Consider the following 19,185-nt stretch of genomic DNA (forward strand, 5'->3'; position numbering starts at 1 on the left):
TGACATTTTGCATTTTGTGCCTTTTCATAGTTTCATAGTTTGTAGGGTCAGAAGGGACCTGAGCAGATCATCTAGTCCGACCCTCTGCCATGGCAGGAAAGAGTACTGGGGTCAAATGACCCCAGCAAGATGTGCATCTAACCTCCTCTTAAACACCCCCAGGGTAGGGGCCAGCACCACTTCTCTTGGAAGCTGGTTCCAGACCCTAGCTGCCCTGACTGTGAAGTAGCACCTCCTGATAGCTAACCTAAACCTACCCTCTGCCCGCTTGTGACCGTTATTCCTGGTCACTCCTGGCGGTGCTCGGGGAAACAGTGACTTCCCCAATGCCTGCTGGTCCCCTCCAACTAGTTTATAACAGGCCACAAGATCCCCCTCAGCCTTCTCTTTTGGAGGCTGAACAGGTTCAGGTCCCGCAGCCTGTCCTCATAGGGCCTGCCCTGCTGTCCCCTGATCATACGAGTGGCCTCCTCCGGACCCTCTCGATGCCGTCGACATTCCTTCTGAAGTGCGGCGCCCAGACCTGGACGCAGTGCTCCAGCTGCGGCCTGACCAGTGCTGCATAGAGGGGGAGGATCATCTCCTTGGACCTGCTCGAGATGCATCTGTGGATGCATGCCAAGGAGCAGTTGGCCTTCCTGACTGCCTCTCCACACTGCCGGCCCATGTTCATCTTGGAGTCAATGATGACCCCCAGATCCCTTTCCGCCTCCGTGCTGACAAGAGGGGAGTTCCCCAACCTGTAGGTATGGTGCCGGTTGTTCCTCCCGAGGTGCATCACCTTGCACTTGTCTGTGTTGAAACCCATCCTGTTCTCGTCCGCCCACCCTTGTAACCTGTCTAGGTCTGATTGTAGCCTGTTGCATCCTTCCAGGGTGCCCACGTCCCCCCACATCTTAGTGTCATCAGCAAATTTGAACAGGGTGCTTTTTACCCCCTCGTCCAAATCGCTGATGAAGATGTTGAACAGTGCGGGCCCGAGGACCGAGCCCTGGGGGACCCCACTGCCCACGTCCTTCCAAGTTGAGAAGGACCCATCCACCACCACCCTCTGGGTGCGGCCCTCCAACCAGTTGGTGACCCATTTGACTGTGTGGGTGTCTACACCACAGCCCCCCAGTTTCTTAATGAGAACGGGGTGAGAGACGGTGTCAAAAGCCTTCCGGAAGTCCAGGAAGATGATGTCCCCTGCTCCCCCTGCATCTAATGATCTGGTAATCTGATCGTAAAAGGCCACCAGGTTGGTCTGACAGGACCTGCCACTGATGAACCCGTGCTGGTTGCCCCTAAGCATGCAGTCCCCTGCTGGCCCCTCCTGGATGTGTGCCAGCATAATTTTTTCGAACAGCTTGCCTAGGATCGAGGTGAGACTAACCGGCCTATAGTTTCCCGGGTCTTCCTTCCTGCTTTTTTGAAGATGGGGACCACGTTGGCGCTCTTCCAGTCCTCCGGTACCTCACCAGAGCACCACGAGTGCTCGTAAAGCCGTGCCAGGGGTCTTGCAATGACCTTGGCCAGTTCCTTTAGAACTCTAGGGTGGAGATCGTCCGAGCCGGCTGACTTGAATACGTCCAGTCCCTCCAGAAGCTCCCTAACTAAATCCTCGCTAACCCGTGGCCCAGGGGTGGGGCCCGAGGGGGGCCCAGCAAGTAGGTGGCTGTTTTGGTCCCTACTTAGGAAGACGGAGGCAAAGAAATTGTTAAACATGTTAGCTTTGCCGTCTGGTGTGACGACCACGTTACCCATATCATCCTGCAAGGGCCCCACATTACCCGGGACCTTCTTTTTACCCCCTACGTATTTAAAAAAAGACTTCTTATTGTCCTTGATCTGGGAAGCCAGTCCCAGTTCCATCTCTGCCTTGGCCTTCCTAACTGCCCCCCTACATCCCCGAGCAACTACAGAATAGCTCTCCCTGGTGATGACCCCTTCTTTCCACTGGGTGTAAGCCTCCTTTTTAGCAAGGAGACCTTCCCGGATTCTTTTGGTGAGCCACAGAGGCTTGTGTGCTCTCCTGCTCCCTTTGATCCTCGTTGGGATTACCTTCCTTTGGGCTTGGAGGATCGTCTCCTTAAGGAGCGACCACTCTCCTTGGACACCTGGCTCCCCACCCCCCCGGGACCTCAGCGCTTCTCCAACTATCCTCCTTAGCTCGTTGAAGTCTGCCCTCCTAAAATCCAGGGCCGCTGTCTTACTGCCGGCCTTTGCCACCTTGCACTGGATGGTGACTCCCAGCAGGCGATGATCGCTGTCGCCCAGGGGGTCGAGCCCCCACAGCCCCCTTACCAGGTCGTCACCTGTGGCCAGCACCAGGTCCAACGAGGCGTCCCCCCGGTGGGGCTGTGCACTCCTGGGTTAGATGGAGGTCCTGCACTCTGGCCAAGAACCTATGTGAGCTTTCAGACCTGGCTGACTGCTCTTCCCAGCAGATGTCTGGGAAGTTCAGGTCCCCCATGACTACCACATCCTTAGCCTTCACCACCTCTGTGAGCTGACCCAAGGATTCCTGGTCAAGCTCTTCTCCCTGGTTGGGAGGTCTGTAGTAGACCCCCACCGTTAAGTCACTTTCCCCTCGACTGCCTTGTACTCTAACCCAAAGCACTTCAGAGTGCCCCTCCCCGGCTCCTTGCTTATTAACGAGGATGTGTATTCCTCCTTAATATAGAGCGCCACGCCCCCACCTCTCCTTCCTATCCTGTCCCTCCTGTACAGCCTACAGCCCTTGACATTGACCGCCCAATCATGCGTTTCGTCCCACCCCGTTTCCGTGATCCCCACTATGTCCGGGCTGGTGTCAGTCGGCAGGAGGGTGAGTTCCTCCTGCTTATTGCCCATACTACGAGCATTTGTGTAGAGGCATTTGAGGCCTCCTGTAGGTGTGTGTGCTGACCCCCTAGTCCCAGCGTTACCCTGGCCCCTCTCTCTTACCTGTTTGATTGCTTCTCTCATCGGGCTGGGCTGGGCTGTAGTTGTGGGTGCTGTTTGGTCTGGCAGTCTGATATATCCTCCACCCTCATCTTCCCCTTCCCCTGACAAGCCTAGTTTAAAGCCCGCCGGAGGAGGTCCGCCAACCTAGAAGAGAACACACGCTTACCTTTAGGGGAAAGGTGGAGCCCATCCCACCCCAGCATGTCTCTCGTCGTGATGTGCCGGTCGTAGTTGAGGAAGCTAAAGCCCACCTCAAAGCACCATTCCTGCAGCCGCCAGTTGGTCTCCGCGATGTTCGTTTCATGCCGTCTGCCTCGTCCACTCACTGGAAGGATAGAAGAGAAAACCACCTGTGCGCCCATCTCCTTCAGCACGCACCCCAGAGCATGGTAGTCCTCCATCAGGCGGTCAGGGCTCCTCCAACCCGTATTGTTTGTTCTGCTGTTTGTGTTTTACACTTTGGTTAACCCTGTCTTTTGTCAACTGGATGAATATGTCTGTGATTGTAAGTGTCTAACTTTTGTTGAATCCTGCCCCCTCAGGGCACTGTAGTGTCCCCTATACCCCCTGGTTTATACTGGTTATGTTCCCAGTATTGTTCTTTCATTAAAAGGTATATGGTTAAGTCCCCATTGGTGGTCTAGCTCTGCTCTATAGGGGGAGGAGAGTCCCCACATCTCCCACAGCGCTTGTGCACCTGCTCTGATCCCTTCAATTGGAGAGGGGTACCTCCTGGAGTACCGCCCAGGTTATACTTCATAGCAGCAGGATGTTGGCTGTTGCAGTTCCCCTGCTTTCCCTGTGGCAGGTTCAGGTGACATGCCTGTGCTGCATCAGGGTTGATAGTCATATGTAGAGTTTAGATGATGGTTTGTCTGGGCTGGTTTGGCCAGAGCTGATCCTGCCTCAGGCAGGAGTTGGACTAGATGTGACCTGTGGAGCTCCCTTTCAGCCCCAGGTTTCTGACTGGTCTCCCTCCTCCTCCTTCATAGCCCTGGAGCTTATTTAGCTCTTTTCAACAGGGCTAGGTTCACCCACAGAGACCAGCCTTCAGCACCAGCCAGGGTTTCAGCTTTCCTTAAGCAGGAAAGGGTGGGGGAGCCACCTGACATTTAGAACCTGGCTTTGCTGTTTGCAGCTGTACTGCTGGAAAAAAACCCCTTTTCTTTTGCTTTTCAAAAATGAGGGTTTATACTGGGATGTGATGTGCAAGAAAGTACAGGAGATCAGAGCCTGGAAACTGTGGATAATTAATAAGGGAAGCAAAAACAAACATGGAAAGAGTCCGACCTGTAGGACAGTGGACAGTGTGGGGGGAAGGCAGGGGTCTTGGCGAAATGTCTTTAGCAGCTGCTAGGGTTTCAGCTTCAGTTAAACAGAAAAGGGAGATGGAGTGACCTGAAGCTGAGGGTCTGGCCCTGTTCTGTGCAACCATAACACTGGGAAAATCCTTTTTATGTCCCACTTCCTCCTGCCTTTCATAAGCAAGGGGTTTCTTGTATTCAGGTGTGTGTTCTTTACAAAAAGATATGGCAGGTAATGCTGAGCTTGACTAAGAAGCATCCTTGAGGTGCCCACAGGCTCCAGGAGATGGCAGCCTTGCAGGCCAGACACTATCCGCTGGCAGATCCCGGCTCCCGTCTTTCCTTTTCCTCTCCTAGCCCCAGCCTGCCGTTGCCGGCTGCGTCAAGTGCTCGACCTTTTCCTGTTAGCTCTGGAGCCACTTCTTGCTATTTATACAGTGCTGCTTTTCCTTTGTTCAGTGGCATTTTCCAGCTCATCTTGCTGAACATCTAGGACAGGGATCCATGGGTGAGTCTAGGATTTTGAAAAGGTGGGGTCCAGGTGGTCTGGGTAGCCCTGCAAAAAAAAATGCAGCAGATTTTTCTCCAGTTAAAAAGAAACTAGTCACTCCATTAATAAGTAGGGGCCAGGAGCTGTTGTATTTGGTTTAAGTTTGAAAAAAACTTTATTGGAATGTGGCTTCATTTGCTGTATCCTCTGGTTTATATAAAACCCAGCAAACAAGCCAAACAAATCCAAAGCTGTTGTCTCGTTTGTCCCAGCATCACAAAAGTGTACATACATCTCTTTCATATGAAAGAAAACCCAGCCTTCCTGAGCACCTAGATGGGACCCCCCCAGTGCTTCAGTGGGGGTGACTTCCACCCTGAGTTGGTGTTTCCACACCCAAGCTCATGTTTTTAGCTACTTTGAAAAAGCAGTCAGCCAGGCTATGAAATGGGCACAATGTGACAAGGAGCAGTGACAAGCAGCAGCATGGCGGGCCCAAGGATAGCTGGAGCAGTGGGACCATTACAGACCACTTAAAAGGAGGGAGGGAGTTGAACGCCTGTGGATGACAAACTTAGACAGGATCAGGTAGATGATAACGAGCCACAGAGTCAAATGACTCCCTCCCTGCTGCCTCCATGGAAGTGCTGCTGCCATAACCCGGCTGTTGGTTTTAAGCGCGGATGAAGCAGGAGTCCAAGTGGGGTCAAGTGCAGCAGTGCACCCAGTCTTCCCACCCCTGCGGGGCTCCAGGCCTAAGGGTCACTCTCCAGATAAGCATGTTGCACACAACCCACATTCCCAACACCAGGGAATAATGCTGCGGGCCTCAGCCTCATTATCCCCAAGGCCACCCTGGTTAATTCCAGCCCTGCACTTGCACTTGTTCTTTACGATGGAAAAAGTCCAAGAGCGATTCCTCTGTTGCAAAGACGCAGAAAGCCCAGGGGCCTGGGCTTGGGGGTGGGTGGTCATGCAGGCACACTGGAGACAGCAAAAGGATCTGGATAGGCAGGAAAAACGGGCTGAGATCCATCAGGTTGTGTTCAAGGAGGACGCAGGCAAAGCCCTGCCCTTGGGAGGCCTGGCTGGGCTGGAGCACTGCTGGAGGGGGGCAGGGGACTGCAAGTTGGATCCGAGCCAGCCGCGTGCCCTGACTGCAGAACAGGCAGCAGCCTCCAGAGGAGAGGCCCTTGAGCCGGAGGGCTGGAAGGGAGCTCTGGACGGCACGGCTGGTCCTGAGGCAGGATCAGCCCTGTGCAAACCAGCCCAGACAAACCTGGCATCACCTGTGAGCAAAGCTATTAGCAGCCCTGACACAGCACCAGGGGTCGGGCCCGGTGGCCCCGGGGAAACCAGTACCGGGGTGGCCAGGCCCTGCCCTGCCCTGCCCCACCCCAGCCAGGCACCAGCGAATGCCACCACTACACCTTGTGGGGCTGCTCGGCACAGGATGGGGGGGTGCCCTAGGGCAAACCCAGGGTGGGTGTGCAGGGGCTTTATTCCCCCTGGGGGGACAAGTGCACGTCTCTGTGTGAAGGGCCTGGCACTGGTGTGAGGGGCCCCAGGTGCACCTGGCTCCAGGCCCCATACCACCACAGGCCCCATCAGCTCCCTGCAACAGGCCCCGTGCCCCGCTCTCTTTGCCTGGGAAACCCACCGAGGGCACTTTGGCACAGCCAGGCCTGGTCTGTGCTGAGCCTGGAGGGGAGAGTGTGGTGCTGGCTGCGGAGACTGGGGTGGCTTGAGAGGGGTCCCAGCCTGCCCCACCTGTCCAGGGTGCTGGGTGCCTTACCCCCACCCCACTGCCCAGGCTAGGTCTGGAAGCCAGCGCCCCCACCCCCCTGAGCCCTGGATGCTCCCTCTTGCCCCCCAAGCAGGACAGCTTGACCCGGGGGGTGGGACCCCAGTGCTCTCAGTCACAGCCAGGGAGAGTGGGGAGTTCAGGTGCGGAGCAGCTGCACCTGCCCTGAACGGAGCCGGGGGAGCATTTTGGGGCCCCAGGGCAGGGGGTGTCTGAATCTCCCACAGGGTGCCTGTCTCTGCAGCCAAGGGGCTCCGTGCCAGCCATGCTGGAAGCTGGGGGGGAGATCAGGGGCAGTGAATGCTTAGTACCCGCTTCTCCCATCATGTCCCCAGTGCCAGCGGCTCAGCGGAGTTTGCCACATAGCACAGATCCCTGCTGGGGCCAGATCCTGCTGCAATGCGAGCGGGGCTGCGGGTCCAGAGTGAGGGACACCAGCAGGGCTGGAATGAGGGGCTGGGCCTGCCCTGGGTTCCCAGGCCCCATGTCCCACCACACCCAGCTCCTGGTCCCACATCCAGACGCTTCCTTGAGGGCTTCCTGCCCATGCCCCCCCTCTCCCCCCAGCTCCTCGGGGCAGGAAGGTTTGCCTCATCCTGCTTGACGTCACGGGAGTCCCGGCCGGGGCTGATTCACCCTGGCAGCCGCAGCGCCCGCCCCAGCCATGCGGGGCAGAGTAAATATAGCTCCAAGGGCGCCACAGCCGCCCGGCCCCAGCCCTTGAGGTCAGCAAGCCAGGAGCCTCCTTCCCCGTGGGCCCAGACATGAGACAGGGCCTGGCCTGGGCCATGGGGCCAGGAGCTCCTGGCAGAAGGCCCCCTGGGTCCATGTGCAGCACCTGGCACGACAGGCCTGTCAGCTGGGTTCAGTGGGGCTGGGGGGGAGTGAGAGTGCAGTGGCTCAGGAGCACCAGTGCCAGTGAGGGCAGATCTGGCAGGGAGGGCGGGGGGCAGGGGGATGCAGGGGCACTGGGGGGCGGGGTGCTGCAGGTCAGGAGTGAGGGGCACTGGTAGCGCTGGGGGGCAGCTGCCGCTGGTCTCCGCAGTGCCCCCTGCTGGCTGGGCCAGGCTGGCCCAGCCAGTGGTCTCCTGCCCACCGTGCCCCGCCCCCCCACCCCCCTGCTGCTGGCAGAGGCACTGGAGGGTTGTTTTGGAGGAAATGCAGCTCCGATCCCGGCTTTTCCGGCGCTTCCCAGAGGATAAACATCCCCTGACCCTTGCCCTGGCCCCAGCGCCTGCCAAGGCCTGGGAAGGGGGCGCCTGGCCCTGCCCCCCCGTCCTGCCGCCATCAAGCCTGGTCCCAGGGCAGCTCCAGGCTCCACATCCCCATCCTAGCCTGGGGCAACCCCTCCCGACCCCCCGCCCTGCTGCCCCCAGCTGTCCTGTGGGGTGCGAGGGTGGCTATTTATAGCAGCTGCATTTTCCTCCCCAGAGCCACGGGGTCAAGCATGTCCTGGCTCAGCCTGGCTCTGAGTGGTGCTGGGGGCACGGGGGCAGAGGGGGGTGCCCAATACAGTCCTGACTGTGTCCCTGTCCTGCATCCCCTGTGTGGAGGAGGGGACAGCCTTGTCCAGCCTTGCAGACAGCAGCCCAGGCCACACGGCCCAGGTGTGCGCGACCCCATCCCAGTGCCAGGATGGCCTGACCCACAGCTCACCTGGAGCCCCTCACTCCCGACCTGCAGCCCCCCGCCCCCACCAGCCCAGCCAGTGCCCCTCATTCCCAACCCACAACCCCCTGCCTGTTCCCTGCCAGCAAGTACACCCCCCACCACACACCCTACCCTCTGACCCCGGTGCTTCAGCAGGAACTCCCTGCCACTGCCATTTCCCTGCCCCCATGCCTCAGGGCTGCATTCAGACGTGCTGCCTGCTGGACACCTCCTTCCCCTCCCGCTTGCCCTCCCTCCCTTGCCAGGTCATTGAGATCCGGCCAGAGGCAGGAACATCCATCATGGTGCAATATTGACGCCCGGGGCGGGGGCCAGAGACCATCCATCCTGCTCATGTAAACGCAGTTGATAGCAGAATAATAGCCGGAGCACAGCCAGCAGTCGTCCCCCCCCCGGCAGTTACCGGCAGGTTTTTGCAGCGGCTCGGACTGCCAGACTCCAGGGGGACCTGGGGACAAGCAGGGCCTGGTCAGGGGCAGGCAGGGTTATGGAGCACCCCTGCCCTCCCAGACCTCATGTAGTGCCCCCAACCAAGCCAGAGGGTCCTGGGGCTCTGAGGGTATGGGCCCCAGCCCCACAACATGGGCTCATAGGGGCACTAGGAAGTGAGGGGCATTAGGAAGGCCTGGGAGCCAGGCTTGAGGATGCTGAGTGCAGTGGATCTGGACCTTGCTGTGCCTGGTACTTGCCCCACAGAGCCTTCTTCCGGCAAGGAGTCAGGATCCAGGCACCCTCTGAGCCCCTTCCTTCCCCATCCCAAGACAGGCCCCCCCAGGACCAAGCTCCCACCAAGGGGTTGAGGACAAGGTGGGAGAGGCGGGTACTTTGTGCGCAGCTGGAACCCATGTGCGCGTGTGCGTGTGAGGCTCCACGTGTATGTGTACGTGCAAGGTTGTAGGCAGGACCCCACCAGGTTAGGCACCTCCTGGGCATTGGCTGTGCCCCCTCCACCCACGCTATGCCCAGAAAAGACACCAGGAGCCGGCTTTAAATTACTGCATTTATTTCTTATCATACACGGGTGCAGGATAGGGGAGAACCTCCTCCCCCCCAACCCCCACCCCCCGCCTCCAAGAGGCTTAGTAGCCACACCAGGGGTCTCTAAGCTGCTCCCCAGGTATGCCCCCCCCCCCCCAGCAGCGAGGCTGAGGTTGGGTCAGGGAGCCTTGTCGATGCCCCCACGCCTAGCTCTGGGGACTGGTTTGGGGGCCATGGGGGTCGCCTGGAGCAGGCACAGCCAGAGCCCCAGCCTCAGCCCCACGGCTCAGGCCTGGCTGTGGGGCGCAGTGGGCCGCAGCCGGCGCAGGCTGGGCAGACAAGCGAGGCGGGTGGGTGCAAGGCGCAGGCAGGGCCTGGCACGGGCAGCCGGGATCTCGGCAAAGAAGGCCTGGCGGCGGGGTGGGGGTGCTGTGGCCCCACTCTTCTCTACGTCCTCCAGCACGGCCAGGATCTCATGGCGCAACGCCGGGCTCCGCAGGCCCCGCACATCCAGCAGCGCCGCTACGTGCTTCCTCCTGTGCAGGAAAGGGACCCATCAAGGGCATCTCCCTGCACCTGGGACCCTGGCCCTGAGACCCTGCCCGCGCCCCCAAGCCCCATGGGGGACAGCCCCCCAACCCAGCCTGCAGGCAGTGGCTGCCTTGCCAGGGCCATATCAGGCCCCCTCAGACCCTGTGCCAGCGCCCATGATGCTCCAGGCCAGGCCCCCAGTGTCGGCACCCCCAGGGCTGCCCTGCGGGCCCCTTGGTGGCCCCTGGAGCTGGGGCAGATTGAGGACGCTGGCCTGGCATGTTGCAGTGCTTCCTTCCTTGGGCGCTTCCCGGAGCCAGGCCGACCTTTCCCCGCCTGCTGCCGGGAAGGGACTGGGGGCAGGGGGGCTGCCTGGGGCCCAGTTGGAGCAGGGCAGCGCCAGCTGGGCCCCACAGCACTCGGGCTGCATCCCCAGGGCCAAGGGCACAAGCAGAAGAGACCACCCCCAGCTCCAGGTTCTCTTCCCGGTGGGACAGGAGCGGATTTCCCCAGTCCCCAGGGCCTCATCCCGACCGTGGGGCCTGTCCTGGCGGGGCAGCGAGGGAACAGCCCGAGCTGTGCGTGCACATACACGTGCAAGGTGGAGCAGAGGGGAGGGCAGGGGGGAATCCCCTGAGCATGGGGCGGAGCCTGGAGCTAAGCCCCCTACCCAGCCCCTGGCTGCCCGTGCGGGTCTGCTTCCTGCTGCTCTCCAAGGCCGGATGAGGCAGCAGGAAGGGGGCCGGGAGCGGGTGTGAGACGCGGCACGCCACAGCTCCTCCGGTGACGCAGGCGCCCGCAGGGCTGGGTATTTATAGCGCCTGGCGGGCAGAAGCTGGGGGGCGCAGGGGCCACATGCCACAGGCCAGCAAAGTGAGGGGGGAGGCTGAGCATGGGGCACCCACGTGCTGGGCAGGGGAAGGTGCGGGGCACGTGGCATCTGGGTCAGGCATGTGGCACAGCCACCCAGGGGTCTCTCCTGGGCTGGGACATGTGACGCTGGGGGGTGGACTGGGCACCACAGCCCTTCCCCCACTTGTGCCACCTCCAGCCCCTGGGGTGGTCACTGTGGGGCTGGGCAGGGGGTGCCTCAAATGGGCTTGCATCCAAGCTGGGCATCATGGGTCCCAGCGCCCCCAGGGAGTCTGAGTGCGGGTCTGGGGCAAGTTAATCCCAGGCTGGCCCTGCCCCACCCTGGGACGACCCTCCTGGAAGCTGCCTCTGCTCCTGGCCCCTGCCCCTGCGCCAGGGCAGAGCTGCGGGCAGGGCAGGGCAGGGCAGGGCAGGGCCCCTCCCTGCCTGTCCAGGAATGGCCCTAATCACCGCTTCCACTTCACCTTCGATCTATTGTTTGTTTGTCCCCGACTGGCGGCTCCCAGGGCCACCACGTGCCAGGTGCGGGTCCGGCACTGACGGGCCCTGCCCGCAACCACCATGGTGGGGCAGCGACCAGAGGCCTGGGGTGCCAGGCCTGGCTGGGATGAGAAGGCCGTGCTGGGAGGAGCCGGGCCTGGACCAGAAGGGATGGCACAGGACACATGCGCCAGGCCAGGGGTCCTGGCCCCAGCTGACATGACCCGGAGCCCCCAAGCACTGGGGCCCTGCCGGGGTCTGTGGCTCTGCTGCCCCTAGGGAAACAGGCTCTTTGGGAGACCCCTGGGCCAGGACCCGCTCCCTCAAGGATCCCGCATGGCAGTGGGGGCTGGGACCTTCCCGTGCTGGGAGGGAGCAGAGGTGCAGGCAGCTGATAATTGCGTCCCTGTGTTCGGCCCCTGCGGGTCCACAGTCCAGGGAGACCCCGCCCCGCCGCGCCCCACACTCACCGCACATCGGGGAAGTCCCGCACCAGCAGCCCAACCTCCATCTGCACAGACGCCGTGTCCTCCAGCCCCACGATGTCGGCCAGGTGGGGCACAGCCGCGTTCAGCCACGATGCTGTGGACTCCTGGGGGGAGCAGGGGGCACTGGAGGGGTCATTCCCACAAGGAGGCAGGTGCCCCGGTGCCCACCCACAGGGCAGTGGCCGGAGCCCCCGGCCCACACTCACCAGGCGGCTGAAGAGGTCCTGCAGCTGCTGGGCCTCGTCGCTCAGCTTGGCGGCCAGGCGTGCACGCATCTTGGCTGAGGTGCACACGATGCGCACCTGCAGCAGGGGCCGCACGTACTCCACCAGCACCCGCCGGTGCAGCTCGGCCACCAGATCCTGGGGAGGGCGAGGGTCAGCAGGCTGCCCCTGCCCTGCCCTGCTCCAGCCCCTGGGCTGGAGGCCTTACAGCCCCCTTGGGCCTTGCCCCACACATGCGGTGGGGCAGGGGCTTGTGTGACGCTGGGAGGTGGGAACTGGGGGGCTGCTCCCTGCCCCCGCCCCCCCACAAGGTCCCTGGTGCAGCATTGCGGGGGGAGGGCACGTGAGCCACGAGCAGGGGGTGGGGGGCGCTGGGAGAAGGCGCCAGCTGAAGCAGGGCTGGAGGGGGGGCAGATGAGACCCACCTGGTAGGGCTCGGGCCGCATCCTGCGCAGCCGCTGGGCGTAGTCGCGGAACAGAGCGATGATGGTGTCGAAGGCCTCCGAGCTTGTCAGCCACTTGCGCTTCATCAGCTTGTTGAAGTAGGGCTGAGGGGCGGCTGGGTCAGCACGGGGAGCCCCTGCCCTCCCCCCCCCCCCCAGCACCCCGGAGCCCCGGTACCTTAAGGTCCTCAAAGAGGCGCTGGGCCAGGGCCCGCTGGCAGAGCTGGCTCACCCTGTCCAAGCAGGCGCTGGCCTGGCCACGGGTGTCTTCGCTCTCTGGCGGGTGGCAGCGCCCCAGCTGCTCCACAAAGGCCCTAAAGGAGGTGCTGAAGCTGACCGGCCTGTGGGACCCGGGGCGCTCCTGGCCATCAGCACCAGCAGGGCTGAGCCAGGGCAGGGGCAGGGGCAGGGGGTCTGTGCTCACCTGAAGGGGGGGCAGCAGTTGAGTAGGGCAATGGTGCGGTCCAGGTAGGCATCCGGGGAGGGGCCGCCCTCACCCTGCCCCGCGTGGAACCGTTCCACCTTCCTCTGGAAGCTGCACCAGGGACAAGGTGCTGGTGAAGGGCAGCTTGGACCCCCTTGGGCTCCCTGTACGCATCCCCCCCCCCCGGAGGCTCCCTGCACCCCCCGGAGCCCCGCGACACAGCCCTGGCCCAGCATGTGAGGCATCTCCCTCCTGCCCAGCCCCCACGCCCCACCCCCTGGGGACACGTAAGGACCCCCACCCCGTACCTCTGCAGGAAGCTGGCCAGACTGGCCAGGCAGCCCCTCGTCATCCGTGCCCCAAACTCGGGTGTGATCTGGGGAGCTCGATCCACGTGCGTCTGCAGCACCTGCTGGGGAAGGGGGTCCCTCTTTGACCCTGCCACTGGGGTCTGGGCCTCTGCCAGGCAGATAGGCCCTGGGGGGGCTCAACCCATCTGGACCCTGTGGCACCGGGAATCACAGCACCCAGAGTGATGGGGGTGAGGACTGGGATTAGGGCCCCAAGAGCCAAAGCTGTTCCGGGGCTGTGGGCTGGGGGCAATGGGACCCAGACCACTGGGGAGGGCTGGGGCTTGTGGGGCAGTCACAGCCTGGGGCTCATGGGGAGCAGGGGGGTGGTGCAGGGCTGAATCCAACCTGGGGGCAACATGGACACATCCCCATACCGTAATCACACGGCTGCTCAGGCTCTCCCGGACGTCTTTGCTCCCCAGCTCGCGCCCCCACTGCTCCTCATCCGCCTGCAGCTCCCGTGCCAGCTCTGCCATGATCTTGGCCTGGGGTCCACATGAGGGGGTGGGCAGAGGGCTTGTGGCTCCCCTGCCCCCGCAAAAAGCCCCCTGGGACAGTCCCCCATATCTCAGGGCTTCTATACCACTTATGCCCCGCCTTTACTGTAGTGACATCCCTGCTCCCTCCAGGACCCCGTACCTCCACGGCAGAGAGACAGGCCTCCTCCAGGCTGCGCTGTGTGTCCAAGGGCAGGAGGGGCCCCAGCTCCTCAGCACTGAGCAGGGGGGCAATGTCCGGCTGGCCTAGCACCACCCTGTGGGCACACATGCACTGGGGGGGGTGTTTGGCCACAGCTCCCACCCCACGCATAGCCAGGGACTCCCAGCCAAGCCCTGAACCTGGGCAAGACCCCTGCCCCCACTCCCCCTCCTCTCCTTGGCCTGTGGTGCTGGGGACTCCCAGCAGGGGCAGGGGCAGGGGCAGGGGCAGCAGGGCTGGAGATGCCCAGCTGTCCTGTGCTATCCCATGTCCTGCCCTGCACCATACCATGCTGTGCTGTGGTGCCCTGTGCTATCCCATGCTGCCCCATGCTATCCCATGTCCTGCCATCCTGCCCTGGGCAGGCACTCACTGGTGGTAGGTGTTGCAGTGCCACTGAAGGAGCGCGTAGAGGTCAGCGATGCTGAGGGGCTGCCGGGCGAGGGCAGCCAGGTGCTGGGCCAGGGCGTGGTGGTAGCTGCGGGCGTAGATGCCGAAGGCGCCGTAGGCGGGGGGGTAGACGCCCAGCTGGTAGCAGCGCAGGGCCCGCAGGTCCCCCACCGCACACTGCGCCAGCCGGTCCAGCCGGGCAGGCAGGGCCTCAGGGGCATCCTTGGCGCATTGCCCCAGCCGCTCACCCACGGCCTGTGCCACCGCTTTGGCCCAGCGCTCCCGCAGTGCCCGTGGCCGCAGCCCCCCTGACCCTCGCGACACCAGCCAGCGCTGGTCAGCCATCTCCTCCTGCTCCAAGACGCCCACCAGCAGCGCCAGAGGTACATAGGGGCCCGGTGCCTGCAGCGCCTCAGCCAGCAGTGCCCACAGCTGGCGCAGCAGTGCCTCGTACAGCAGCTCCACGTCCTTGGCCTGGCGCCCACCATCCTCCGCCCGCTCACATTCTGCTTCCAGCTCCAGGATATGAGTGTCGGCCGCCAGTAAGTCCCGCCGCTGGATCAGCTCCAGGATCTCCAGCACTGCAGGGACGGGAGGCATGGCAAGGGCTTACCTGGGTCCCCCTGGGACTGGGGGGCAGGGGCCTGCAGGCCAGGAGTAAGGGGCATTGCAGGCCTGAGGGGGCAGGGGGTTGAGGGCTTCAAGTCAGGAGTGAGGGGCACTGGCAGGCCTCAAGAAGCGCAAGCAGTTCTGGGCAGACACAGGTGGCTGGGGGGAGGCTGCAATCTGGGACCTGTGGCCTCCTGCCCTGCCCCCAGGGTGCTCAGGCCCACCTGGCCCAGCTATTTTTTGGGGTGCTAAGAAGCGGGGTCAAAGCTGGGCTGTCCTGGGGTCATAGCCCTGGAGTCCTAGGACCCAACTCCTGGCCCCAAGTCCTGGTAGCCACTGGCATCCCCTGAAGGAGCCCCCGGTGCCCTGCCTGTGACTGCTAGGTGCTACCTCAGGGCCTGTGGCTCCACAGCGCTGTCAGGGAACAACACCTGGCCAGACCCCGGTCCCTGGCTCACCTGACAGCGGCTCCTTGGCCTCGGCGACCGGCTCGGAGTCCGGCTCCGACTCCAGCTCTTCGGCTACGGGCCCTGGCTCGGGCGCCTTGGGCGGGCGGGGCTGGTCGGCCAGCGAGGCGCGGCGGGGCCAGGCACCACGGCCGAGCTTGAGGAAGGCCATGCGCCGGAGGGTGTCACCAGGGCTGTCCCGCTCAGCCTCGCCAAGGCTGGGCTTGCGGCACTGCAGCAAGGTGAAGTCCTCGGAGCGGCGCCGTGGCTTCCGGCGCTCGGGTACCCGCGGGCTGGGCTCTGCCTCAGGCCCCAGCAGCAGGCGGCCCAGGAAGGAGCCGCGCTCGGGGCCCTTCTTGCGGAAGGGCGAGAGTCCCACCAGCCGTTCCAGCGTGGCCCGGCGCTGCCGGCACCACGGTTCCCTGACATCCCCGTTGGGCAGCCTGGTGATGGCCTCCTCCTCCTCGCAGCCAGGTGCAAAGGGGTTGGTGCTGGGCAGGATCAGGTCCTCAGCGCCTCCCACAGGCACCTTCAGCTTAGCGAGGTTCTTCAGGACTGGCATGACTGCGTGCCCGGAGCTGCAGGGGAATGGGGCGGCAGCGTTAGGGTCCGAGAGAGCCTGGAGGCCCCATCCCTGCCCCTAGAGACTGGTGCAAGCTGCCTGTCCCTGGTGCCCCCAGGCCTGGTGCTCAGAGCACCTGTGCATGTACCCAGGCGGAGAGGGGGCTGGCTCGGGCCATGTCAGGGCTGTGCTGTCCTCCCACCCTGGCTGAGCAGCTCTGTGCTGCCTGATCCAGCTGCCACAAGTCAGGGCTGCCGGCACAGCTTGGGAGGGGCGGAGGGAGGTGTGGCTGCTCACCTGAGCAAGGCAGGGAGGGAACCCTGGTGTCTGGCAGTCCTGTGCTGCGCTGGAGGGGAGACGAGAAGCAGTAGGGAGGAGTGCCAGTGAGGGAGGAAGTGTGCCCATGAGGTCTCAGGCCCACTCCCCCCTTCCCATGGTTTGCAGCCCAAAGCAGAGTGAGGGGGCAGCTCCCCACAGGTGGCCACAGAGCCCCAGAAGGTGAAGTTGAGACTTCCCCTCACACTAGTGCGAGCCCGAGGCACATGGGTGGCATGGGGACGGAGGCTGCTCAGCCTGGGCACGCATGTGTGTGTGTGTGTGTGAAGCTTTCATGTGCATGTGTGTATACCTGTGTATATGTGCATACATGTCTGCATACACATGGACATGTCTGCAGGATATGTGTGTGTGCACACATGTGTATGGGTGAGTGTCTGTGTGTGTGTGTGTGCAAGGCCACCCCACTGACCAGAAGCTCCTAATCCACAGGCTCCTAACCCTAACCCCCGCCCCCGGTGGTCTTGAGTGCAATTGCCTCCCTCAGGCCAGCAAAGCCCCAGGGGCAGTGTCATGCGGGGGAATGGGGGACCAAGGAGGACACAGCCCTGGGGTGAGCTACACCCCCACCCCCACTCCCCGCACTCTGCGTACAGGTCCACTGCATGGATAAACACACAGCACACATACACACACGTGCAATTGCACATGCTGCACGCTGCGTGCAGGAACACTGCACACACTACAAATACACAGCAAGTGCACATGTGCACACTGCATGCGTGCACACGTATACATACACATACACACTGTGCGCACACACCTGCACATGTACACATATGCCCAAGAATGATGCACATGAGTGCTGAAGTGTGTGCACACAAGTACATGCATCTTGTGCATGCACCCATGAATAGTGCACCACCAGGAATGCAAGCCTCTGCACCACACATCCATGATGTGTACAGGCATGAACAGAGAACCGGGCACATGGCTGCCTGCACATGGCTGCGCCCTGCCCACACACATGCACCCACGTGGAGACTTGCATGCACTCTGGCACATACAGACATGCCTACATGCACCCACACAGCCTTACTCACGTGCTGACATGCATAAACATACCTGCATACACACACATGTGCACGCACTCCCCTGCTGGGGAAGGGGCCTGCTGGCTCTCAGATGCCCTCAGTGTGTTGCGCCAGCCCCAGGGCCCATATCGGGGAGACATTACCATCTTGGGGGGAGGGGGGGTTGCAGCAGGGAGCCCGGGTCCGGGCGGCTGGGAAACTGAGGAAGCGTCAGAGGGACCAAGCTCCGGGAAGATTGTGGAAGGGTACGCAGTGTGTGCCACCCAAGTCCTGCCCGCAGGCCCTGCTCCCGCACCCCTACCCCTACCCCGGGCGCGGGAGGGGGGACCCGCGCAGGAGCTCCTCGGGGCCCGGGACAACGGGGTTCCCCAAAGCTCCGGACGGGATCGGCGCGTGCGGAGCCCGGCGGGGGTGCAAGCTCGAACTGCCCCTATGGAAGGGGGGGTGGGGCAGGGGTTCAAGCGAGACCATCCGGACTCGCTCTCCTCTTCCGGCAGCGGAAGGGAGTGGGGTTCAGTGGTGGGAGCCCGACTCCCGGGTTGTCCCGGCTGGGGGTGCAGAGGAGGGGGTTTCCGGACAGGGCCCGCGGTGCGGGGGGTAATGGGAGGCGGCGGACCCGGCGCGGGTCAGCCCCTGGCCCCCTCGGGCTCTCCCGCCCGCAGCCCCCGGCCCCGGCATCCCCGGAGCTGCCCGAGGGGGAACGAGGGGTCGGAGCGGGGCGCGGGAGCCCGCGTCTCTCGCCAGGGCGTAGGGAGGCGGCTGGGGCAGAGCAAGGGCAGGACGCCTGGGCCGGTGCCCCGGGGCTCCCCTCGCGCCGCGCCGCGGGGCGCCCCTCACCGTGCTGCGCAGGACGCGTCAGTCCATGCCCGCGCCGTCGGCCCGCGCGTCGGCTCTGCGCCCCGCGGAGCTGGGACCAGGGGGATATCCGAGGAGGAAGCCCCTCCCCGCCGGCCGGAGCCTCCCACGCCGGCAGGTCATGGCGGGGGGGCACCGCTCTCTCTGCCCCCACCCCTGCGTTCCGGGCCAGCGGGGCCAAAGGCAGGGCAGGGGCAGGGGCTGGCAGTGCCGGGAGGGCCCGGGGAGACCCCCGCAGCAGCAGAGTACTGACGGCGCCGGCCCCCCGCCCCGTCTGGGGGCCGCAGCCCAGAGCCCGGGCGCAGGAGCTGGGCCTGCCCGGGCCGCGGCCGCCGGAACAGCTCGGCGGGGCCGGGACCGGGACCGGGACCGGGGCCAGGGACAGGTTCATCTGTCGCTTGTGGGCTGGAGCTCGAAGCGCCCCGGCCCCGGCCCCGGCCCCGGCCCCGCACAGGGGGCAGAGCCCGCTCGTGGGGGAGGGGGTCTTCCCGGGGGGCAGCTGCTGGAGCCCCGGCCCGGCCCGGCTGCAGCCGCGGTGTCTTGCCCCGGGCACGGGCCCGTCGGGGCCGGGAGGCGCCTGGCGCACCGCCTGCGGCGTCAGGGGGGCGCCTCGCGCCCGGCTTCCCCCGGGCCCGACGGGAACGTGGGGACGCCCCTGCGCCGGGCCGTGTGCCCGGGCCGGGGCCGGGGCCGGTCGCGCTCGCACCCGGCAGCCCCGCGCCGGCGCACACGCGTGTTCAGGGCTGCGGGCGCGCGCGTCTGTGCAGAGTGTGCAGGCCCGGGCTGCTGTGTGCACGCGTGATGTGTGCGCGCCACGCGTACCCCGTGCGCGCACCCGGCCCCGACGCCGCGGGCAGCCAAGGGTTAACGCGGCGAGCACGCCCCGCCCAGTGGCGGTCGCTGCGGATTGGCCTCCACGGCAGCCAATGGCGAGAGCGCCACGGCCTCGGACCCGCCCCGGGCCGGGCCCTTGTCTCCATGCCGCCGCGCAGCCAATCACGGGCCGCGTGGCCGCGCCCGGTCTCCGCCGCCGCCACGGATTGGCCACTGGGGCGGGGGTCGGCCCCGCCCGCAGCTTGCGGGTGAGGTCCCCCGTCCCGCAGCCCTCGAGCACCGCACCCCCCGGGTCTCCCCTTACCCCGCATGCCCGGGGCGGCTACTGGGAGGGGCCCGTCGACCCCGCACCTGCTCGCCCCCCGCCATTCCCCGGGGGCAAGCAGCAGGTGCCCTAGCGCGGGGCTGAGTCCCCCCGGTTGCGGGTGC

At 64.0% G+C, this 19,185-nt stretch overlaps 1 protein-coding gene across 1 annotated transcript; it reads right to left on the minus strand.

Moving 5' to 3' along the window:
• Positions 1-9,287: 9,287 nt before the first annotated feature.
• Positions 9,288-19,125, minus strand: EXOC3L2 (exocyst complex component 3 like 2). Its single transcript, XM_090051281.1, has 15 exons — positions 19,108-19,125; positions 17,905-19,027; positions 17,099-17,266; positions 15,995-16,043; positions 15,148-15,713; positions 14,064-14,661; positions 13,631-13,745; positions 13,366-13,476; positions 12,947-13,050; positions 12,639-12,749; positions 12,393-12,528; positions 12,197-12,319; positions 11,754-11,909; positions 11,530-11,651; positions 9,288-9,711 (listed from the first exon to the last, which is right to left on the minus strand). The coding sequence occupies exons 1-15, from the start codon at positions 19,123-19,125 to the stop codon at positions 9,462-9,464; spliced, it is 3,750 nt and encodes a 1,249-aa protein (XP_089907407.1). The 3' UTR covers positions 9,288-9,461.
• Positions 19,126-19,185: the final 60 nt, after the last annotated feature.

Source organism: Crocodylus siamensis, chromosome 6 (assembly GCF_052110815.1).
Source record: "Crocodylus siamensis isolate JL-2025a chromosome 6, ASM5211081v1, whole genome shotgun sequence".
Classification (NCBI taxonomy): domain Eukaryota; kingdom Metazoa; phylum Chordata; order Crocodylia; family Crocodylidae; genus Crocodylus; species Crocodylus siamensis.